Raw genomic sequence first — 24,765 nt, forward strand, 5'->3', positions numbered from 1 at the left:
TGGGTTACTCTGGTCAGGTCCCCAAGTTCACCTAACAACCCACACCTTTTTCTTAAGAACTACACACAGCTCCTTTCAAAAAGAGAAGTTCACCTCAATCAAAAAGGTTCCTTCTGAGCCCTCCCGGGCACCAGTTTCCAGAATGGGTGATGGAAAGAAGCCACCACCCTTGTCCTGAGATGCTCGTGGTCTGGTGGGGGGAAGAAAGCCATCCAAAGGGCTCTTACAGATATTCTTGTCTAAATGCTCAGGGAGCACAGGTGAGGGAAACTTGAGAGATGGGGTCGCAGGAATGAGCGGCAACTTCTGTGGTCAGGGAATGCAGTGCCGGTGAGTTGGACTTTGACCTCAAGCTCGGAGGTGAGCTAGCCTGGGGGGCATTCAGTGAGCATTGTGAGGAACTTAACAGGAGGGTGGGGGTGGAGACAGCCTGGGAACGACAGCTGGAGGGGACGTGGGCCAACGGAGGCCTGCACACCCGGCCCCTCAAGGACACCCTAGAACTTGCCTAACACCCACACTTGAGTTGTAGTGGCTGCTTGCAGGGCTGAAGAGGCCTCGGACTTCCACATTCCACGCACCGCACTTACAGGCTTAAGTCCTGCATCTTCGCCCCTGTTTTGAGCAAAAGCACAAGCCCTTACACAGGCCCTTTGGCGAGTCTGCGATGCTAATGCCCCCCGCCCCCCCGGCCTGGCCTCAGAGGACCCTCAGAAATCCCCATCCCTGGTCCTCAGAAGCCCACGTGGGCCTTCTCAGACTGCACCATAGCACTGAGGCCGGCCTCACCACGAAGTAGGCTTGCTGTAGAGAGAACCTTGTCAGTACGGGACAGGGTGACTCAGAAAGTGTCCACGGAGCACAGACCAGGTAGGATGACTTGGTTTGGAACTTGAACACCCCCGGGATTCATCCTTCTAACTGTTGTCACCTTGCAAAGATCTGGTAATATAGTTGCGAAGAGGGTGCCTTCGATCCTGGAGCTTCTCAAGATCAAAGTGTCCCCTGGGCTGCTGACCCAAGAAAAGGTGACCTTCACTTCTGTGGGATCTTACCAAGGTCACAGAGGGATCTGCCACATGGTGAGCAGTCCCTCCCTTCTCTATGGGATATTGTGACCATGTGATTATCAACCGCTATAGAGCGTCCTCACTCGAGAGAGACCAGGGGGCCAACTCCACCCCTCATCTCCCATTGCAAACAGAACCTAACATCCGCCTCGTGGGTTTCCTATTCCTCAGAAAAGGAAAAGGGAAAAAAAAAACCCTTTCCTCAACTCAGCTTCTCAGTCTACCTCCTGATTTCTTTCCTCTCCTTCGCTACCAACACCGGGAGGGCTTCTCTATGCCAGTGTCTCCACTTCCTCACTTCCCATTTATTCCACTGGAACCTTCTGGAATCTGCCTTTTACCCCCAACACTCCCTGTATGCCCACCAGGGATCTCTTTAATGTGGAATATAATGACCCTACTAACGCGTCTGTGGAGTTTAACACTGTTAACTGTCCCTTTTCTGGATCTGAATGGAGTTCGGCCTCACTCCTAAACATGTACTCTGTGCCATTTTTCTTTCTTGAGATCTCTTAAGCAATCCCCTTCTTCATGAGAGAGGAGTCTGATACACTAAAAAGGAGCAGGAGTTTAGAGCCAGATAAACTGAGTTTGAATCCCAGCTTACTAGCTGTGTGTCCTTGGGTCAGTCACTTGCCCCTCTGAGCTTCTGTCTTTATCTGTAAGTAGAATCCGTATCTATTTTGCAGGGTTCTGGAAAGGATTAGAGGTAATGGTCCCAGCTCAAAGTGGATGCTTCATAAATGGTTGCCACATATCAGTATTACCCATTCCTGCTGCCAGTCAGACCATTGCCACAGCCTCTTGACTGACTTCATCACCTCCTCTCGCTTACTCCTTTAATCGTTTCACATACTAGTCTCAGGAGGATCTTTCTGGAAGACAAGTCGGGTCAGATCACTTCCTTACTCAAAAGAATTCAGTGGTTCCCCATTACCAATTGATTGAAATTTAAGCCACCTGATCCCAACACACTACCTGAGCTCATCGAGCTCTCGTCCATGAACATGCACACATACATACACCATACACACACACACACACACACACATGCACACACCTCTGTGTGTGCCATGCCCAGGTCATACTGCAGTATACACACTGTGCTGTGTCAGGTTCTCCCCATACTCCCAATGCCTTTCTCCTGCACACACATATTTGACCACCTCTGCCTGGGAACCTTCACTCCCTCTACACTCCCATTGGCCCCAGCAAGATTAATCACTCCCTCTTCAGCTCTTCCACAGCATTGCACACACACACTTCTTTCAAGGCACCAATGATCTCACCTCCCATGACAGTTAGTTATTGGTGAGCAGCCAAGCCTCCGTGTTCTTGCGCACCCCATGCACCCATCTCTCATCACTGCCCTTACCCTGTGGAATCCTGATTGCCGGGCCCGCCTGTGTCCAAACCAGCAGAGAGTTGACTGTCCCTAATATCTGATGAACGAATGAGTGGTTGATTACTCCAGTGGTCTGTGAGCTCCCTGAGAGCAGAGCCATGCCTGGTTCATCTTTGTGCCTTCCCAGCAGCACCCCACACAAGTCCTGGTCCCAAATAGGTACCAGTGGCTTGAATTGTTAAATTGCGTTTCTACAGGGTCATGTAGAATTCCACCAGAAGGGCAAACCTCTCCTTCCTTTCAAATTCTGTCCCTTGCAGCCTAACGGTGGAACGGAAAGTAGAGAGGGGCCTGTTAGCTGAGCCCCACAGCAGGTCTACATCATGGTAGTTAGTGCCCCGCCTGTGCATCTCTACGTGCAACTGCAACCCTACTCTGCCACTCCAGAGATGGGTCATGAGCCCCAAGATCTTGCAAGTGCTTTCAAAGGCGGCTCTTGACTGCCGCAGTAATCTACTCCTGGGATGCTCTTTCATCCTAGGCTTTTCGTGCTAAAAGACTAAACAGACTTTCTCACTAGAAGGCACAAACAATGTCTGACTAGTTCACCACCAACCCACCCACTCCAGACTGTGACTTCCCCAGGATCAAGACCTCAGCTTATTCATGTCTATATTCCCAGCACCTAAGTGCAAACAGCAGGTGCTCACTAGATGCTGATGACAGGACGATGAACAAGATGGTGGACGGGGAACTCCGGCCAAATGACTTGATCCCGCTTCTTCCGTGAAAGAAGTATTTGACGTCAGGAGCCGGATGTTTCATGTTCGTGCCTCAACCACCGCGCCCCACCACCACCACCAGACCTGCAGCTACACACAGCACCGGACTTACATTTCCCTCTGAAATTTGCCAGTCATTTTTTCTCTTGACCCAGTCCATTTCTACCTACTTCTGTAATGTGTCCAACTCAACCCCATTTCTTCCTACTAAAACAGTGACCTGAAAGCACTAACAGTTAGTCCTATGTCAATTAACTTCTCCAATACTTCAGATTTCTGCTCTGCCTCTAAGAGCTATAATTCCACCCAATTTTAAAATTCTCCCAACTGTACATTTTGTCCTCTTGCCACGTCTAACTTATTCTCAGGCCACGTAACCCAGAAAATTATTCTCGTAGGCAACATGATAAGAATTAAGACACAGTAAAGTGAAGTCTGAAACCTCATGTGCTCAGGCTGAACCCCTTGCTTGGGTTTTCATGATGGGGCCAAGAGATAGGGGGAACCGAACAGGCAGAGAGATGAGAAGAACAGGAAGTATGGGGCCCTGGGCCAACAACGGCAGGAGGAAACCACCTCCCCCCAAACACTCTTCTTTGCAGAAAATGAGATTCTTTTAAAACCTCGCCTTCCTATACACCATAAAAAGCCTGTAAATTCACCTCCCTGGGAACATGATCTCAGGCAGACGGAGCACCAGGTGGTGGGGAGAAATGGCCGGCATTGAGGGATAATCTTTCAGTTTCTACAGGAGGTAGATGGGTGGGAGCCACAATTACTAAAATTACAGCTGGTTTCAGGTCAGAGAACTAAGTACAAAGTTGGTTCTTACCGTGATGAGCCGATTTCCAAGTGGCCTCTTTTACCTTATCCCTGCTCACCTTGTACTTGACATTTGCTACCCAGCCCAAACATCACACTCCCATGTGACAGGAGAAAGGAATTCCAAAGCCATAAATTGGGGGAGGGGGGCGCGAAGGCGTGGAGTGAAATGTCCTTGTGTTCTTTGTGTGCTGAGTTTCCTAGTTCTTTTTCTGACCTAGATTTTCTGCTCCCCCCGCCCTACCGCACCCCCATCGGCATAAACATACCCACGCGTCCTTAGTGATACCGGCAGTCACATTTGATGTTAGGAACTATAAAGTTTTCTGTCCTCAGCAATTCTAGAACTCAAATATGGGACACACTTTTATTTCTTCAGAACAAGTGATTAAATTCAAAACATACACATATAATACTTTAAAGAACTTATAAACCCTACCATGTCCTTCAGAGCTGGAGTCCTCCCTCCTAAGTATACCACATTTTGCAGAATTGTATTTTTAAAAACAGCATACACTTTCTGAAGGCCTTCGAGGTACCAGGGCTCATCTGATCCTCACATCAGCTCTGTAAGGGGCTAGCTGGTTGTTACTGTCCCCATTTTTCAGGTGGCTAATTGACTTGCCGAAGGTCATACAGATGGTGATGGGGCCAAGCTAGAAACCAGGTCTTCTCATTCCAAACTCAGAGGGCTGGCCCCTTTCTTCCACCTCGGGGGTGATTTTAGAAATATCAGTTATTCAGCTCTCTTCATCTCTTCCCGTCTCTGGAAGAGAGAAACCCGTGGCACCCGGACTTCAACTCCACCTGCTTTAGGATGACTCTCAAATCCCGAATGCCAGTCCCCACTTCCCTGCTGAGTCCAGACACACACCTCCAGCTGCTCACTGAGCTTTTCTTCTCAGACGGTCCCGGGGCAACTTGGATTCACCCACATGCAATCTGAAGCTCATGAGCTCTTCCTCAGACCTGCTCTTCCTCCTGTACTTTCTGTTTTAGCCAAGACATCACCACCCACTCAGTCTCCCAAGTCCGAGATCCAGAGCCCTCCCAGAATTCCCTTCTCCCTTGGTTCGGAGAACAGTCACACAATCCTGCACACTTTGCTTCCAGGTTCCTCTAAAATAGCCCTTCGCCTCTCGCAAGCATGGCTACACTGTCTTCCTAGACTTTTCGCCTCCAATCTGTCTTCACGCTCCGATACGGGACTCTTTCTTGGCTCTAATTCTTACTGTGTTACTTCCCTGCTCAGAAGCCTTTAGTGGCTCCCCATACATTTCAAGATAAAAGTCCAGACTTTTCAACATGGGCCTTGTGCCTCTGGTTTCCCCTCGCTCTGCCCCGGGGGCCACAATCTAAACTCCCGCTGGACCAAGGCCCTCCGTTCCCAGAATGCATCCCACTTCCTCCCATCCCAGAAGTTCCTGTGCCATCAGACTTTGCCTGGGTAACTTCTTTCGTTGCCAGGGCAACTCCAGGGTCTCTCCTCCAGGCAGTCTTTCCTACTCATCTTCTGCTTTGCCCTTCAGCATAGCACTTCCATCCGTTAAGGCATTGTCAGCTGCAAGAGGCAGAAACTTGAATACAGCTGAAATAATCATGCAGATTGATAACTTCTCACACAAAGTCCAGAAGTGGGAGGCTCCTATGTGGCTCACTCAGGGGCTCAATGACATCGTCAAGCTTCTGTTCATCGTTTGTCTCTGCCATCTCCATTATTTTTCAAGTCCATGCCACATACTTTAGAGATATTCCCAGTGGGGGATGGGGGCAAACATTTGTCTTTTAATAGTGAAACATTTTCTGAAATAACCAGAAGCCACATAGAGCCAAGTCTGGTGAGTCATATGAGTAATCAAGGGAAGCGATAACATTTGGGGTCACGGTCAACTAAAGACCATATAGTCATGAGACAGAACTTCTGGCTTTGCTCGGGATCTGGCACTAAAAGCAAGTTTAGAAAAGGCATTCCAAATATCTTGAGTTACGTCCAAATTGTTTGTGAAACACATGGAGTGTGAACACAAAAAGTTACTGTTTTCACAAAGCTGGCCCCACTGGATGTTTTAAGTTTTAATTTGCTTGTTTAAAGAAATAGGAACAAATTAAAATTTGAAAAGGTCCCTGGTTACCCGGCAGAGAAAAAGAAATCATGGGTTGGCCACTCTTGCCTTCCCAGCATCTGCTCAAATGTGGAGCTTCAGGAGTTGAGATCTGGGACATATGAATTTCCAAAATATACAGAGAATCCCCCGAGTGCTGAGTCTGGGAGGCCCCGCCATGATGGGGTCCCATGTGTGGCACCAGTGGACAGAAATAGCTTGGGGTCAAAGAAACCAAACTCCAGAGAGAAACCTGTTGCCCCCCCCACTGGAGCACCTGTGTGGTGCCCTTGGCGGTTTTTCGCTCTGAATCCGAAAGGGTGTTCTTTGCCCTGCGGTGACTGTCTTTTGTTTCTTGATGTCCTCCCTACAGTCTCTGTCCTTCCTTCTCTTCCATGTAGATCTTAAGTAACCAAGAGGAGTGGTTCAAGGCGGAGCTTGGGAGCCAAGAAGGATATGTGCCCAAGAATTTTATAGAAATCCAGTTTCCTGAGTAAGTATTTCCAGCCTGCTGACACGGGCCTACCCACACACACTCCCCTTACTTTTTCAGCAGTCACTAAAATTATCTATGCAGACCCAAGATACTGTCAAAATTGGTTGCCTCTGGAGAGGGAACCACTCAGCTGAAGGCCAGGGTGGGAGGGAGATTTGCATTTCACTGCATTCCCTTTTGAATTTTATACCATGCACATGGATCGCCTATTTTAGGTTTTATAAGCTAAACTCATCTATAATTGCAATCGCAGGGTTTCCATGAATCCTATCAGGGGCGCTGTTGGCCATCCCATGTCAAGAACTGCTCCTTGAGGGCACTTCTCCATTACCTCCCAATGTCTTCCATCCTCACCAGGGATCCCAAACAGCTCCCTGCCTTCCCTAAACCATGCTCATACCCCTGAGAACAGTCAGTGGGGGGAAAAGAGGAAATTCCCTTCATCAAGAGGAAAAAGAAAAATAGAGATTGGGTCTCGTTTGTCTCCAGAATTGACCACAAAGGTTAGATAGAAATCTAATCTCCGAGAGCCACGGTCTAGCTCAAAAGGGCACAGGTCTGTTAGCGGTCTTGGTGACTCTGGTGAGGTGCAGGAGCACCACTCACTGTGAACCAGGACTGGCCACTGAACCAACAGAATGACCACCAACCTCAAACCTTGATGCTGCCCTGTGATCGTCTATTTTTTTTAAAAGATTTTATTTATTTGAGAGAGAGCGTGAGCGGGGGTGGGGGGAGGGGGGAGAAGCAGACTCCCTGCTGAGCAGGGAGCCTGATCTGGGGTTCCATCCCAGGACTCCGGGATCAGGACCTGAGCCGAAGACAGATGCTTAACTGGCTGAGCCACCCAGGCGCCCTGCCCTGTAATCTTCTAGATAACCACCCGACACCTTGCTCCTCCGACCTCCAGCCCCTCCCCCACAGCGCTTGTGGCTTAGGGCCTTGCTTTCAGTGTCACTGGGAGGATGGAAGCCACCAGAAAAGCCCCTCTACCCCGCCCCCCAGCTGACTCACTGCATCCACCCACCTCCTGCAACCGTTCTCAGACAAGGATGCCTTTTCTGCAGCTGGTTTGGAAAGAATTGTCTGTGCTTCTAGCAGAAACTACTCCTCCCTCTCTCACACATCAATTCTCTCTCTCTCCTGGGTCATTCCCATCAGCAAAGACGCTGCAATTTCCCCCATCTTACCAAAAAAACAAAACAAAAATTCTTGATCCCAAGTCCCCTTCCAGCTACCACTGCACTTCTTAAAGAGACTTGTCTGTTTTCTCATCTCTAACTCCTCCCCGCCCTTTGAAACCTTTGAATCGCGGTTGCGGTGGACTGCGCGGCCGGCTGGTGGGTTCTAGCGTCTCTGCGTGATAGAATGTAAGCTCCACGAGGGCAGGCCTTCTTGTCTGCTCTGCTCACCACCACATCCCCGGTGCCCAGCCGAAGGCCAGCACATAGTAGATATTTGATAAAAACGGTTGAATGAACGAATGAGTAGCTTTGGAATGACAGGCAAAAACATACCCCTGCCCGTGTGTTTAATATGTAGTGTGTGGACATTTTTGCCAGTCTTGAAGTCACGTATCAAACTCCAATTTGAGGATGAATGTGTATTTTTCAAACAAGCCCCTAAGCATTCGCTGCCTCGTCCAAAATATTTCCTTCGAGGTATGGCTGCCATGGAGCATGCCCCGTTCCTTTACCCAGCCCCATTACATTCCCTACACAAGGCAAGCTGTGGTGGTTGCTTGTTCAGCCCTGGGGCCAAGTACAGCAGATGCTCTGGAATGATCTCCAGGGAGTTGGTGGCCGGAAACCCTCTGCTTCGAGCCCCTCACCGCCCAACCACGCTTCCCCTGCAGTGTCAGGTCTGGAATAAGGACATCCCTCCTGCCACTCCTGTCTGGACGTCAGGTTCCTAAATTCTAGAGAGCACAGGGGATTGCTCACAAAGGAATCCCAAGCGTGTCGGGACTTCCCCCTAAAGGGACGCACGCACTAGCCTTCCAGGGGCGGTGCTCAAGCAGCCGCCTTGGAGGAATGGGACGCGTCCCAGTCGGGGCTGCTGAGTGATTGCAAACACTCATTTGTGCTCTTCTGTGGTTGAGAGGTTTCTGGTCTCCTGCCCTGAGGCCGTAGCCTCTGTTTGGCAGCGCTTGGCCGTTTGCACGTATGCCAGGCCACCTGCCACAACACTGCCACCCTGACTGTCCCCAGAAAGAGGAGTTTCTCCTCCATTCCTTCTTTTTCACGGTAAAGATGATTCTCCTGGATTTGGGGGATGGCCAGGGAGCTGGCCGTGTAGACGCCGCTCTCTGGCAGCTGCTAGTCTGGCTCCACACCACCCAGATCACCAGGGCCCCTGGGCTCTGAGGGGGCCCACTGAGCTCTCAGCCTGGCTTCCCGGCTTCGGTCCCCCAGCGCCTGAAGGGGTTCCTGTCCTCCTGGTGCATCATCTGTCCCCTGCAGTTCTTTCCTAGTGACATCCCTCACAGAGCTGCCAGCAGGCGGCTGCTTCCCGCAGTGAGTCACTCCCACACTGTCCCATTTTGGTGCAGTGGCACATTTCCATGATTCAGGTTTTCCGAGCGCGAGAGAGACTTCTCCTGGAGGGAAGGAACAAAGGGGGCGCGTCAGGGGAACACTCACTTGCCTTGCCTGAAAACTGCCGGGAGCATTTGTTTGGTTTCAGAGGTCCTGGCCCCTCCTCTGTCTCTTTCTGCACTCTGCTGTCCAGAGTCCTCAGCCTCCATCCCTTTGGGTCATCTCTTCTCCCCTTCTCCTTCCAATCACTCTGGCATCTCACCAAGATTCTCTGGTTTTATCTCATCCAATAGGTGGTTTCATGAAGGTCTCTCGCGACACCAGGCAGAGAACTTACTTATGGGCAAGGAGGTTGGTTTCTTCATCATCCGGGCCAGCCAGAGCTCCCCAGGGGACTTCTCCATCTCCGTCAGGTACTGGCCACTCCCAACCCAGACTGCTAAAGCCATGAGGTGACCTCTTGAATGTGACCTATTGCTCAGGAACATGGTGGCCAAGGGACCCAGGCATCTTGTCAACTGGGATGCCATTCATCTCCTTCCCATGATGCATATATATGACTCCTGAGTACGCTGGTTTGTGGCCAAATTACATATATGTTCTGCCTCCTCCTAAGTGCTTCTGGAAGGACAGGATCTTTATCTATTTCACCTTTGTGTCTTTAACAGTGCCTTATAACCAGCAGGCATTCAGGGAGTATTTGTGCAAGGAAATGGGGTAGGAGAAGGAAGGGAGAATTCCCAATTGTCCACATCTGTCTTGGGGTTTAAATCTGAACCTTTCCTTCTCCTACTGATACATGTCTGAAGAAGGCTCAGAGGAAAATTAAAATCCCAAGTCATTGTTGTAGGTGGTTGCATAAAAAGAAGGGCCAGCTCAGCACACTGTAATGCAGCAAACTGATAGCGACAGATCTGAGCCGAGGAGGGCTGGGGTGAGGGACGATAGCGCAAAATCTCGCTAACGTGCAGCACCCAGGAGGAAATGAGTCAGTCCGGGCATAAACATGACACAGCCCCACGCTCAGAAACCCCAAGTCTGAGCGCACTGCATGTGGTCAGCATGTCTGGGATCGCAAGTCACATATCGGGCATGGTGACCACATGTGAAAGTGCACAAATTAATGCTGATATCCATACAGGAGGAGACGTGACAAGCTGTACAGTGGAACCTACTGTCAAGTTCATTGACAGGAAATGTTGGTCTGGATTATTCAATACACATTGAAAGGCATGTAGTTTCAGTGATTTAAGTGCGTAAATCCAATCTCGGGTAATGAACTGAGGCCACTTCACTATTTAGGAAGAATGGATATTTTAAGGAATAGGTAGGGAGGACTTAGGAATAATGGGTCAACCATTTGTATGCATGTGTGCCTCTGAAGTGCTCCAAAATAGCTTGGTCTCATTAACATTGCCCTTGCAATCTTGCTTAAAATCTTAGTTTTCCTTAACTAAAACTTTTTTCTTTTTTCACAGTTTAGGCAACAGGAAATTTTAGCTCAGGCCAATACTGATGTATCACAAATTCTAAATTTGTTTGGTCTTAATGCAATTTTGCTCTATTAATAACTCTTACAGTCAAACCTCTTTTTTAAGGGCCCTGATTACAGATTGGACCAGGTAAATGGTTACATTGAAGGGCATCTCTTGGTACCTCTGCTTTGCATGAAGTGCACTGTGGCTTTTCAGCTAGGAATTATGGTTTGTTTATATTTCCTCAACTAAGGTGACTTCTCCAAAACGGTCAGCCTTGACTTCTGCCACAGTCTCTCCCTACTGTTGAGGCGTTGCAGCCTCTTGTGATTATTACCATAATCATTACTACATCTTCTGCAGAAATGTAGCCTAATTTATTCCAAAGCAAATCATTTTTATTTATTTATACATCTGCCTTCTATCATGCAAAGATAATTAAGAGCTAATTGTAGTTCTATCACTTAGCATTTGTTAAGGGTCTGAAACACTAGATTTTAGAGTCTGGAGCCCTGAGTTTTATCCCTTTTTCTTCCCCTCTTAGAACTTGAGACAGTGGTGCAGCCACTCTCTCTCTCCATGGGCCCAGAGGACCGGGTGCAAGCCTGACATCCATCCTCTCAGCTTATGAGAGAGAGAGGGTTAATGTTTCTCACTCTGAGTTCTTTGACTAAGAGGTGGTGGATGAATAATTATATCACAAGAATATTTCCTCCTCCACACACAGATGTGAGGAGTAATGACTATGAATTAAGTCATGTGTTGTTAGAGTGAAGAAAGCATCTGTCAGTGGCCAACACCAAGGGGAAGACCATGCAGGGATTGCAGTGTCAGTTCGTAGCCCAGAGCAGTCAAGCAGAGGTCCCGTATGGGTTCACCTGGCCATGAACACAGCCTAGCACATAAGATGAGACTGAAGATCAATCAAAATTCCCATCGCCTCTGAACACAGACCACTGAATCCATCCTTAAGAAACCTGCACTAACCTTCAGAGGCATCTTCACTCCCCTACTCTCTTTAAATTCTTGACCTTTCTGTTGGATCAGGCAACCAATATCATTAGTTTATTTTTAGATATAAATGTATGTGTGTTTGGTGAATAAACTTGACATTGAAAAGAGAATGCCTTGGTGATGGGGAAAGACTGGAGCTATTAGTAAAGGCCAAGCTCCCCCTTTCCAGATGAGTAAAGTCCAATTTCTCCATCTCTGATACAATTATTTCCCATCACAGTGATTCCAGCTGGTGTCAAAAGGTGCCGATCTAAAAGAAGCTGGCACATGTACATGGTATGACAGGCTCAGTTCACTAGGCTGGAATCAGAGAGCCAGGGTTCTTGCCTCAGCTCCACCAATCACTCACGGTGACCTTGGCCAAGCCCCTCCACTAATCTGAGCCTCAGCATCCTCATCGGTAACATGGAGACAAGGCTAAACAATCTCAGAGGTCCTTTCCAATTAAAACACTACATTGCTGTATAACATTTTTCTCCCCAAAAGTTCAAAATACTTTGTAACCTTATTTATGCCAAACATAAACCAAGACCAAGAGATCTCCATTAAGTAGAAAACCAAGTGGGACAAATTTCTCAAGATAGTCTCGTACTGTCCAGAGCTAGTTTATGGGCTTAAAAGAGCTGGTTCAAAGTATTTCTGATAATGGAAAGATAACAGGGGTGAAAAACCTTTCCCCTCTGAGTCTTGGCAGAGTCCTTGGCATCGTACAGGACTCAGGGGTTGCCACATTTCAAACAAACATTTGTAAAAAGTCCTTGACCTGGTGGTCACTGAAGCACTTGGACATTTTTTTCTTATAAAAGGCTGGCTCCAGTGTTGGAAGACAGATTATCTTCTGCTGATGTAAAAATCCCTTCTAATGCCACCTGTGTCCTGAGCGGTCCCTCTCACAAATCTCCCCCTAGAGTTTGACTGAGCCAGCCCACCCACCCTGTGATGGTAGGCATTCACATGCCCTTTCCTGCCCCAATGGAACTCCAGCATCCCTGGATGCGGTCAGCCCTGGGGGTGGGGACACCGTCACCATGTAACATACAATTTGGATTCACCCTGATCTCTAGGCATGAGGATGATGTTCAGCACTTCAAGGTCATGAGAGACAACAAGGGTAATTACTTCCTGTGGACAGAGAAGTTTCCGTCTCTAAATAGGCTGGTGGACTACTACAGGACGACTTCCATCTCCAAACAGAAGCAGATCTTTCTGAGGGATAGAACCCGAGAGGATCAGGTATGCCTCAGGCCCAGATCAGCCCCAGTCTGCAGATTTTAGGCAGCATGAGTCCTATATGACCCATCAAGACAATGCATTTGATGATATGTCCTCTGAGTATTCTGGAAAACAGAATAAGTCCAAGGTCAGACCTCGGTTAAAAATCATCTTTTAAGGGGCGCCTGGGTGGCTCAGTTGGTTAAGCGACTGCCTTCAGCTCAGGTCATGATCCTGGAGTCCCTGGATCGAGTCCTTCATCGAGCTCCCTGCTAGGCAGGGAGTCTGCTTTGCCCTCTGACCCTCCCCCCTCTCATGTGCTCTCTCTCTCTCATTCTCTCTCTCTCAAAGAAATAAAATCTTTTTTAAAAAAAATCATCTTTTAACACTTCCCAGCCATGTGATTTGGGAAAGTTGTCTGATCCTCAGTTTCCTGATCCATAAAACTGGAACAATGGTGATACCTAGCTCATAGATGGTGGTGAAGGTTAGAGAAGATAACATACCCCCTTCCCTGGCATCCCTCCTAACAGTGCTATGAGCACGCCACAAACATTAGCTCTTAGCAGTGGATGCTTTATTTTGTTACTATAGATATTACTACATTGCAGTTTCAGCCTAGCTTAGGAGTTGCCCAAAGATGAAGGCCAGGGGGCCACATGCAGGGATGCTGGAGAGCAGCCTAGAATCCAAGACTAAGGTAGTAGGTAGAGCTTTGTCACAGAAAGGGAGGTTGGGGATGTTGGAGGAAAAAACTGGACCTGGAATTCTTGCTCGTGGAACAGTGTAGAAAATAGAGTATTATTTTACTAGAAAATGCATCAGACAAACCTAGCTCTTTTTTTAAAGATTTATTTATTTATTTTAGAGAAAGAGAGAGCGCTCAAGAGTAGGGGGAGGGGCAGAGGGAGAGAGAAAGAACTTCAAGCAGACTCTGAGCTGAGCACCGAGCCTGACTCAGGGCTCGACCCCACGACGCTGAGATGATGACCTGAGCTGAAACCAAGAGTTGGACGCTCAACCAACTGAACCACCCAGGCGCCCCCCAGACGAACCTAGCTTTAAATCCTAATTTCATCACTAACTGTCCTTATTACCTAGCCAAGTTAAGAAACCTTTCAGAGTATCAGATTTCTCATCTGGAGAATGGAGAGAATATAATACCTCCCTCTCTGGGCTGTTGTAAAGATTAAATGAAATAATATGGTGATAGCACTTGCCATAGAGTCTGGACAATAGTAGGCACCAAGGAAATGCTAACTTGCCTCCCATAAGAAAATTCACACACACACACACACACACACACACACAATGTATAAAATACCTTTCAAAGGAAACAACATCGTTAAAAGAAAGAGATGGGTATTCTAGAAAGAAGCATTCTCTGGAATAGTTAAAATAGTTGAAATCCCTGGAACAAGTTATTTGAAAAGGCATTGAGGCTTTCAAATCAACAGGTGCTCTGGAGAAGTAGAGAAAACCATTTCAGGTAATTGGTTGATTGTAAGCCTGAGAAGTGACAGTCCTAGGAGAAAAGGGCGTCCCAGCAAGTGCACATAAAAGTTCAGAAAGAAAAACAAAGGTTAACTAAGACTTTGTGAATTATTTTAACTAAGAAACAGAGGTATTAATTTAGTAGGATGTGCATGCAGAGAGAAAAGAGGTAGCATAAAATGGATTAAACTGGGGAGCACCTGGGTGGCTCAGTCGTTGGGCGTCTGCCTTCAGCTCAGGTCATGATCCCAGGGTCCCGGGATCAAGCCCGGCATCGGGCTCCCTGCTCCGTGGGAAGCCTGCTTCTCCCTCTCCCACTCCCCCTGCTCGTGTTCCCTCTCTTACTGTGTCTCTCTCTCTCAAATAAATAAATGAAATCTTAAAAAAAAAAAACAAAACCACATTGAACTGGATTAAGTGAGTTCATATTTGTAAAGCACTTCGAACAGCGCCTGGCATATATGAAGCCCAGGCCCTGTGTAATTGTTTGTGAAATAAAAATAACAAGAAAGTACCTCGAGTCACACGGTTGTGGTACCATTAAGCAGAAAGGCCGTGCTCCTTCCCAGCGTGCCCAGCGGCAGGCCTGGTTTCCATGGCGCCGCAAGAGGGCTGCTGTCTGGGGCTCTATCACCAGGCTATAAGTGACAGTTCAAAATCAGGCAAAGTCAATGGCTGAGCTTATCGGGAGGGTAGGGTGTCCGGCGGTGTGGTAACGTGCGATAAGGAGGGGCGGCATTGTGTCAGTAAAATAGAATATTGAAGCTTGATGGCAGAGAGGAAAACAAGCCCACTAGGAAGGGACTCCATGCATAGCCCGTGGAAAGTGAACCAGAGACCCGGAGTCCCCAACCCGGGAGAATCTGAGAACGTGGAGACCATTTCTGAAACCACGAGGGGCCGAACCATCGGCTCTCTTGAGGCTGCCCGCGGGCCTTCGGCTGTTTCTTGGAGAGGTGGTGGGCAAACTGCCAGAAAGCGGGGGGCGGGGGGGGGGAGGGGGAGATGCGGGAGGAGGATGGATCTGCATCATCTTCATCATTCTCTCCCAGGGTCACCGGGGCAACAGCCTGGAGCGGAGGCCCCAGGGAGGCCCGCACCTCAGTGGGGCTGTGGGAGAGGAAATCCGGCCTTCGATGACCCGGAAGCTGTCGGACCGCCCGGCGCCCCCTCCCTCGCAGTGCCCCCCAGCACCCCCAGCACAGCAGCACCGCTACCTGCAGCACCCTCATTTCCATCAGGTACCTCGGAGGAATAGAGTGGGCGCCGTGAGGTAGGGGAGAGGACCTGCTCTCCTCGGCCCAGAGCTCAGGCCTCCCTGTCCCCATGGTCACTGAGCAGGTGAAAAACCCCCACAAAGCCAGATGCAACCAGAGCAAACAAAGGCTGGTGGGGGGGGGGGGCTGTTGTGGTCCTGGGACCATGCGGAGGAGCATCTCAGGCTCGGCCTGGCCTCGGGAGGGCTCGCAGAGCTCATAAAGAAGACCCGGGACCTCCTAACTGGCAGAAATATGATAAAATGATATGGGAACTGCTCTTGGCACAGAAGTCCCTGTGAATTCGTTGGCCCCCTGCCTGAACACACACACACATGCATGCACACGCACGCACATGCTCCTACCCTGAGGATTCAGTGAGCCGTTGCTTCGTTTTCCTGTCAGAGCAATTCCAAATCTATTCATGCCCCTTAACCCATCTGGCTGTGGAGATCCACAAGAAAAACGGATTAATACCGGCAATAGAGCCTTGCTTATTTATTTATTTATCTCCTGCCCTGCTCCAGATGGGATTTGGGGCCGCTTACCGAGATGGACAATACAGCCAGATAACATCGTTCCTAAATTCCTTAGTAGGGCACACAAAGCCCTTTGTGAGCTGCGCTTATCTGTTTCCCCAGCCTCATCTCCTGCTGCCTCACCCTAAACCCACCCTCCCCCCCCCACCCTCCACCTTCCCCACTCCCTGAGCAAACACACATTCCAGCAACATTGCACTATCTTTAGTTACCAAAATGGTCAATTGTGTTTTCTCTCATAACTTGGGGGCTTTTTATATGCTATTTCCTCTGCCTAAAATGCCCTTTCCTGGCTGATCCTTCTCCTCCTCTAAGCTGGAGTTCAAGTATCACCTCCTCTAGGAAGACTTCTCTGATTACCCTGGCCGACTTAGACATTCTCTCAGCTCGCTTATCACTTAAATGTGTATGGTTCCCCCTCTCAACTGACGATCCACGAAGACAAGGCCCTTTTCTTTCCAGCTACATATCCCCAGTGATTAGGACAGTGCTAGACACATGGCAGGTGCCTGATAAATATTCTTTGAATGAATGAAATCTGGTGTTTGTCTTCACAGTCGAAGGTCCCTTTGCCACCCTTCCCCCTTTCTCCCACCCCTGGGGTTTATCAGCAGCAGCACGTATTCTTGGAACACTGGCTGTGTCTGTGGCTTCTGAGCAAGGCACTGGGGGGCCTGCCGGGGATGTGGTGTGGTGACAGGTCCTTTGTTACGTGTGTTTCCAGGAACGCCGAGGAGGCAGCCTTGACATAAACGATGGGCACTGTGGCATGGGCGTGGGCGGCGACATGAACCCGGCCCTCATGCACCGGAGACACACAGACCCTGTGCAGCTCCAAGTGGCCGGGGTACGTGAACTTTCCCTCCCTGGGCTCAATGAAGGCAGTCAGAGGGGTACTTAGAGAAATGGTTGGTCCTCCAGGACAGAGGCAAGCTGCTCAGAGCTCAGAACGGAGGTGGTGGGAGGCCAGCGAGCCATGGGGAGAGGAGTTCCCAGGCAGAGCCGATGCCGGTCTGTTGTTCTGTCCGGCCGCTGGGCCTTGCCCTGTCCTCATGGTTTTTGGCTCTGGCTCTGGCCGAGGGAGATCTGATTGCCTTTTTCCTCACGCCGCATCTGCCTCGGCTGCGCTAGCACGGAGGGCTGTTAATTTGGGCACACTGCCATCCTGTCACCTGAAGAGAGTGAAAAGACCACCTATTGATGTAGGGAGAGTAGCCGTCAAGGGTTCTCCTGGGGCCCCGGAGACTAACATCTCTGTCGGTAAAAGTCCTGAGTCTCAAGAGCGGCTCGGCTGAGTTCTGATAACTCCACGCCCCGGGCTGTGCGGTGGGGTCTGCTGCCCGTCACAGTGGGGTTCGGGAGGTCTCCGGAGAGCCAGACGTCTGCCTTCAGGGCAGGCTGCTCACCGAGGACTTCGTCTTGCTGCAGGGGCCGGCAGGACGCCTCCTGCGCCACAGCAGCTCCGAAGGCCCCCCGGGCGTGGCTCAGCAGGCCCCTTCTGTGCTTTCCCCGACAGCGAGTGCGGTGGGCCCGGGCGCTGTACGACTTTGAGGCCCTCGAGGAGGACGAGCTGGGGTTTCGCTGTGGAGAGGTGGTCGAGGTCCTGGACAGCTCCAACCCGTCCTGGTGGACCGGCCGCCTGCACAACAAACTGGGCCTCTTCCCTGCCAACTACGTGGCGCCCATGATCCGATGAGGCCCTTCCGGGGGGTCAGAGGCTTTTGTGTGAAGCTGCCTGCAGGAGAGGGGGCAAGGAAGAAAAGCTGGAACTATCCACACATACGTATTTATGTGTGTACGCGCACATGCACACCTATGCCTCTGTGTACACGCATTTTCTAATAGTAATTTATTGGCAATTTCATTGGTTACTTAGTTGATATGAAAGGAAGTCAGGTGAGAATGATATTCATACTTGTTTTTCTGCTCCCCTCAGCGGTGTGTGGAAGGCAGTGGGAAAACTGGCTGGTGGGGAGGGGCAGGGACATGAAACGCAAATTCTTGCCGTCTCTAAGATGGTCCTGCTTCCTCCTGGCCTGGGGAACGTTCACTGAGAGTAGCTCAGCAGAGAGCCACACCCCGGGGTTGGACGGGAACTACAGGGTGGGGCTGGACTCGGTGGGGCATGTTTGAGCTCACCTCCAAGCCCTGCTCACCTTCAGGGTTTGCAGGGCAGCTTCCCTCCTGCTCTACAAGGGTGGGTACTGCTGGGTTGAGAATAAAGGTGCCGCCCCATAGGGCTGAGCTTGGGAGCAGGAAGGGCCGAGAAGGCGGGACTGGACTGGAGCAGCAGGTGTCCCCAAGCCTGGGCAAGGCTGGCTTCACCTCCCTCCAGTGAGTGTTCCTCAGCTAGTCCTCTTCTCTGAGGCTGACCTGGAGAAACGGAGACCCCGAGGAGCCAAGCACTGGGAGACGGAGGGGTTTTCACAAATCCTCAGTGACTTACTTGAGAGTAACCTCTGTTTCCCCAGATACCAAGAAAGCAGAGTCTGAGACTCTGTAAAATGCTTAGAGAAGCCCCGGCTGAGAAAGCTGGATTTCAGAGCCATTATTTTATGGCGACAAGGGTGTCTCTTTGGGTCTCTATTTGTTTCCCCATGTTTTGAGGATGCTTTGCCCAGTGGCACGGAGAGAAGCCCACTCCACAAGAGCATTGATCCGCTATTGTTGATGGGTTGATTGGTTGGCTGAGCATGACCCTGGGTGGGAGCCGGCTTTGCAGTGAGCTTCCTGTTGGATCTGGCTGTTGAGCCACTGCTGACAGCGCAACCCCCCAACACACACACCCAATACCTGCATGTGGGGCCGCTATCTCTCCTGCCACCTCAAAATAGAATTGTGTTTCCCTTGGGGGTGTGGGTGGGGACTGGCCAGGCTGGGGAGCAGAGACACCGCACCGGAGAAGGAAACTCAGAGCCCAGGAGCAAACACGTCTGCACCAAGGGCCCTGAGAAGAGGGTGTGTGTGTGTGTGTAATGAGACCGAAATGAAAGGGTGGGGTGCCCGTGTTGGTGAGGGAGCGTGGGGGGTGAGGTGGGCCCGTTCCTTTGTCTTCTCCCCCAGCCCTTCCTGCTCTAAGGAGTGACGGCGGCAGCCATTATGGAGGGTGATAGAAGAAGAAAGAGTTTCTACTCAGAAGTAACTGTCAGTGTAATGTGGGCTGTGTCCCTTTGACTCTGAATTCTATGATTCTGTGATCCCTGTGTCGTCTGTAGAGAGGAAGGGAAAAAGAAGGTGCTCTGTGGTGAGTCTTGGGAGGGAAGAGAAAACAGCCCTGAGAGGCGGGGGGAGTCGAGCGAGAGTGAGGAGGGTCTGGCACGCAGCCTTTAGAGATGACAGCACGGAAAGGGAAAAGGGGCAAAGACATTTCAAAAGATCAAGGAGCAGCGTGAGAGGGACAAAGGGAGGGAGAGGAGGCAAGATGTTAAGCGGGGCAGGTGAGGAAGACATGGGAGTAGGGGTCCGCTGGCGAGCAGACAAGCGCCGGAAGGAGGGACGGAGCAGGTGCGCGGAAGGAGGAATGAGAGCAGAGGTGTGAGCGCCGGGGAGGGCAGGGGCGAAGGCACCGCGAGGTTGAAGGCAAAAGAGCAGGGAGAAAGAAAAGCAAGGCAGAGAAGACCTGAAAGCTATTTTGGTGCTAGGTAATGTGAACATGTTACAGTAAATAAAAGCCAAAAGCGATGTTTGATTGTACAGTATTTACAAACCATATGCTTTAAACAGCCCACAAACCACATCCATTTGTCTGATTATGTGGGAGGACCAGCCCCAGTGAAGAGAGAGGGACATAATTTGGTTCTGGCCTGGATTTTGTGCCTTGAAACACTTCTCAAGAAAGCAATGATAAGACGTGCCCGTGTTTTGCCAGGCCGCGCGTCGTGTCTGTGGGAGCGGGGTTCACTGGTCTGGGGAGGCCTGCCGCACAGTGTGGGCAGAGCTTCCGAAACGCCTGGAACTGGATGTTCTGTTCCACCCCAGGCCGTCCGGGGAGTCGGGTGCTAAAACAGCCTTGCCCCTGTGCATCACGTGGCTCAATTCAGGAGGACGCAAGAATCACCCTAACCACCCACGGAGAACTTGGGGCCCTTAGGGACCAGCCTAAGAGGATAAAGACCGAACTGTCCACACTTGGGGGTGTTAGGAAGCGGCTCTGCTGGGCCTCTGGTGCTGCCTGGGGGAGCACATGGGGAGCTGCTTTCCACCTGACAGCATTTCAGCGCCAGGGGCGTGTCCACCCAGCGCTCCTCCCAGCCACACAATCCCCACAATCAGGGAGACAGCACAAATGTCTCAGACTTCAGCGGAAACGCTCTGCATGACCTGAGGGCAGGGAACTTCCAGAGAAAGTCGGTTCCTGTTAAACCGGTTCAGATTTCCTAACCACTTGCTGAGGCTCCCTGCAATTTCCAAATCTCTGGTACCTGCCACTGCCCACCCACTTTTAGATGGCCTCAGGGTGATCGAAGGCAGTGCTTCTCAAAATTCAGGGCCTATGGATTGCCTCCGGAACGTGTTAAAAATGCAGATTCTGATTCAGTCCTGCGTGTCCACCGCGCTCTGAGGTGATGTTCCTTGGTCAGCGGACCAGACTTTGAGTAGCAAGGGCACAGAACTTGACAGGGAGCTAGAGAGCCACAAAAATCAGATGAGATCCCTTTTCTAGGGATCTTCAGGCACTTTTCTCTGTTGCTCACATAGGAGACATGATTCAGAACTGCCAGTATGACATCATCCACACTTGCTGGCCCAGGTGACCGATTTCAGGGTCTCCATCTCCATCAAGAATCAAGAAACTTTAGGACGATAAGCATTCAGATAAAATACACACAGGGGTTTCCCAATGGAAACTGCTTATTTTAAAGATAAGCAGAGGTTACAGAAGTTGTGAAAGCTTTCTCAGGAAATCTTTAAACATAAAATGCACTGGAGTCAGGTGTCGTCCTGCTTGGAGGCGAGGGAATGGCCCATGTCACCAGGGCACCGGTAGATCAACTAACCCCGAGCAAAACAGGCCACAGGTGGGACAGATTGGCCTGGGCGAATACTTGCTGTTGGCCTTGTCTAAAGTTAACGCTTCAGCCCATATGTACGAAAACAAGGGCAAGGGAAAAACATGTTGTCTCGGTTCTTTTAAATACTTCTCAGGTTCCTCCACGTCTCTCCATCAGCACAACCATGCCACCATATCTCTTGTTGGTGACCGATCGAGCCCCGACACGCTTCTCCCAGCATACTGTCTTGTCCCCAATCCATTCTCCACACAGATGCCAGGGCGATCCTTGAATCACACCAGCCTGATCATGTCACTCCCCTGCCAGCCACCGCACTTGGATTTGAAGCCAGGTCCCCATGTGGCCGTGTGAGGTCTGGCCCTACCTCCCTCTCTGGCCTCCTCTGTGCCTCTCCCCTCCTTGCTGCCACGTCCCACCCACTGGCCTTCTCTCAGCCTCCAGATTGGCTCCCATAGCTTGTTCCCTCTGCCTGGCTAACTCCTATGCACCTTCAGGTCTCAGTTTAAATGTCACTTTCTCATATTATCCTTTCCTGACCCTAATCTAAAAGAATCCTTCCCGTTGGACTACCTGGTGGTTCCTGGCGCTTTTCCTGAACAGCGCATAAGCTGGTCTGTTGGACTATTAGACTGTAAGCTCCCCGGGGGCAGGGACCATCTCTGTTTTGTGAACCATCGTCTGCCCAGCATGTTTGGCACACAGAGGCTCAACAAATATTTGCTTAATGAATAAGCAAATGAAACCTGCCTCGTGTCACTTATCATTCATTCTGTAACCCAAAGGTCCCAGGCCTTAGGGACCCATAGGTGCAAACAAGGTGATATTAACATTGATGCCCAAGTTACAGTAGCTTTCAGCTGCGTGCCCTCAAGATCTCCAGTTACTTTGAGAGTCCAAGGGAGTGAGGCTGGTACCTCTCGTGTGTTTAAGAACCAGTCGGCTAAGGCCTCCTACTCTGGCCATGTTCCATTGTCCTCGAGCATCCTCCACTGACAGCGACTTCCCTGATGCTGCTGACCCGCTGTGGGTTGCATCTGTATGTTGATGAAATGCCCTGATCCTTCAGGAAACCAACTCTGCCCTGCAGTCCATGTGGCCAGGGGGTTGGGGAAGAGGAGGGGTGGAGAATGGCCTGTACCTAGTTCTGAGTCATCCCTGCCCCTGGGCCCCAGAGAGGCACTGCCTAGGTCAAGGGTCTCCCACAGCTCATTCCCTCCTCACCGGAGCCCTCGCTCCATCACACAGGACAGAGGAAGTACCTTCCCCTCCACCTCTCCTGTTTGTCTCTCTCCCTGTTGCCCTTCCTCCTTCCGCTGAAAAGAAATGCTCTTGTACCTCTTTGTGCAATAGATACTACCCATGGTGCCAGGGGGATGTGCACCCTGTTGTACACTCTGGGCTCGGCTGTAATTTATTCATTAACTATTCGACAACTATTTACAAAGTACCTCGTAGAGACCAGACGCAATGAGCCAGTGGGTCATCCACATCTCTCTCCTGCCTCTGCATCTGTGCCACAGTCACCACCTCATTTCAGGCCTCTCTCATGTCTCTCCCCCTTGCAACTGCAACAGTCTCAGAACCGGTCTCCCCACCTGCCTCTGGGCTGTCCCCTCTGATCCAGCCCACTGACTGCCAGAGAGACCTTATTAACATGCAAAGCTGATGACATCAGGCTTCTGTTCAAAAGCCTCTAGGGGCTCCCACTGGCTTTCAGGCTAGAGTTTAAACTCCCCGGCTTGGCAGTAATGCCATTTTGCAATCTGACTGCTGCCTGTTTGTTCAGCCGCAATGCCCATCTCCCCCCAGAATGAGTCATGTTGTCTCAGAGCGCTGAGTCTTTCCATCGGGTTCCTTCTGCCTAGAATGCCTTTCCCCCAATTTTTTGGTCTAAATCAGTGTGGTCCAACAGCACATTCTGTGATGGTGAAGGGAAAGTTCTCTATCTGCTCTGTCCAATGTGGCAGCCTCCAGCCACTCATGGCCACTGGCTGCTTGCAATGTGGCTAGTGTGAGTGAGTTCCAACAACAAGACGGGGCAAGTGGCTACCTTATTGGGCAGTAGGGATCCAGGCAACTGCTACTCACTTTGAAATACTTAGCTCAGGGCTCAATTTCTCCACTGGGAAGCCATCCCAACTTCATGGCTGCTATAGATGTCCCTCCTCCATGTTCCTCTTGCATCCTTGTTCTGCTTCCATCCCGATATTTCAGAACTCTGTAGTATAGTTGGTGATCCACTGAGTCTGCCTCCCCACAGGACTGAACATCTTTGAGTGCACGAACAGTTCACCCTATAAATGGTTGATGCATGCGTGCATTGGTGTGCTGGTAAATGTTGAACAACTGCCCTCTAAAGGAAAGCCCCAATTGTCACATTTGCCAGTTCTGTGGTGTAAATATTCCTACCGTGCGTCAAAATAATGAAAAGACAAACCACAGAAGGGGAAAAGATAATTGCAAAAAGCCTACCTGATAAAGAACTGTTATCCAAAATAAACAAAGAATTCTTAAAACCCAACGATAAGGAAATGAACAACCCAACTGAAAAATGGGCAAAACGCCTGAACAGACACCTCACTGAAGAAGATAAAAAATCACAAGTAAGCACATGAAAAGATGCTCAACACTACATGTCATTAGGGAAATGCAAATTAAAACAATGAGATACCATTACACAGCTCTTAGAAAATCCAAGGACCAAAACACTGACAACACCAAATGTTGGCAAGGATGTGGAGTAACAGGAATTCTCATTCACTGCTGGTGGGAATGCAAAATGGTACAGCCCCTTTGGAAGACAGTTTGGCAGTTTCTTACAAAACTAAACATAGCCTTAACATATGATCCAGCAATCATGCTTCTTGGTATTTACCCAAAGGAGCTGAAAACTTATGTCCATGCAAAAACCTGTACATGAATGTTTATGTCTGTTCCATTCATAATTGCCAATACTTGGAAACAACCGAGGTGTCCTTCAGTAGGTGAATGGATAAATAAGCTGTGGTCCATCCAAACAATGAAATATTCTTCAGTGCTAAAAAGAAATGAGCTATCAGGGTGCCTGGGTGGCTCAGTCGGTTAAGTGTTTGCCTTCTGCTCAGGTCATGATCCCAGGGTCCTGGGATCAAGCTCTGCATCGGGCTCCCTGCTCACTGCTTCTCCCTCTCCCTCTGCCCCCGCTCATGTGCTCTATCTCTTGCTCACTCTTGTCTCTCAAATAAATAAATAAAATCTAAAAAAAAAAAAAAAAAGGAAAGAAGCTATCAAGCCATGAAAAGACATGTAGAAACCTTAAATGCCTATCACTAAGTGAAAGAAGCCAATCTGTAAAGGCTACATACTGTATGATTCCAACTATATGACATTCTGGAAACAGCAAAACTATTGAGACAGTAAAAAGATCAGCAATTGCCAAGCGTGAGGTGAGAGGGAGAAAAGAAGAGGTGGAACACAGAAGATTTTTAGAGCAGTGAGATCATTCTCCATGATACTATAATGGTGGCCACATGTCATTACACATTTGTCAAAACCCAGAGAGTGTACAATACCAAGAGTGAACCCTGAGGTAAACTATGGGCTTTGGGTGATAATGATGTGTTGATAAGG

The 24,765-nt window shown here is 49.8% G+C and overlaps 1 protein-coding gene across 4 annotated transcripts in view; it reads left to right on the plus strand.

The window, feature by feature from the left end:
• Positions 1-19,825, plus strand: part of GRAP2 (GRB2 related adaptor protein 2) — a 63,495-nt gene extending 43,670 nt beyond the window's left edge. For all 4 annotated transcript variants that reach the window (XM_028115301.2, XM_028115300.2, XM_028115298.2 and 1 more), the window contains 6 exons: positions 6,523-6,614; positions 9,448-9,567; positions 12,708-12,876; positions 15,402-15,590; positions 16,869-16,991; positions 17,661-19,825. In XM_028115301.2, the coding sequence (XP_027971102.2) occupies positions 6,523-6,614; positions 9,448-9,567; positions 12,708-12,876; positions 15,402-15,590; positions 16,869-16,991; positions 17,661-17,840 (873 nt within the window). In that variant the 3' untranslated portion in view covers positions 17,841-19,825. The remainder of the gene's footprint in view (positions 1-6,522; positions 6,615-9,447; positions 9,568-12,707; positions 12,877-15,401; positions 15,591-16,868; positions 16,992-17,660) is intronic.
• Positions 19,826-24,765: the final 4,940 nt, after the last annotated feature.

Source organism: Eumetopias jubatus, unplaced genomic scaffold, assembly GCF_037043125.1.
Source record: "Eumetopias jubatus isolate StellerSeaLion01/CBP00866 unplaced genomic scaffold, mEumJub1_p1.0 scaffold_8, whole genome shotgun sequence".
In the NCBI taxonomy this organism is placed as follows: Eukaryota; Metazoa; Chordata; class Mammalia; order Carnivora; family Otariidae; genus Eumetopias; species Eumetopias jubatus.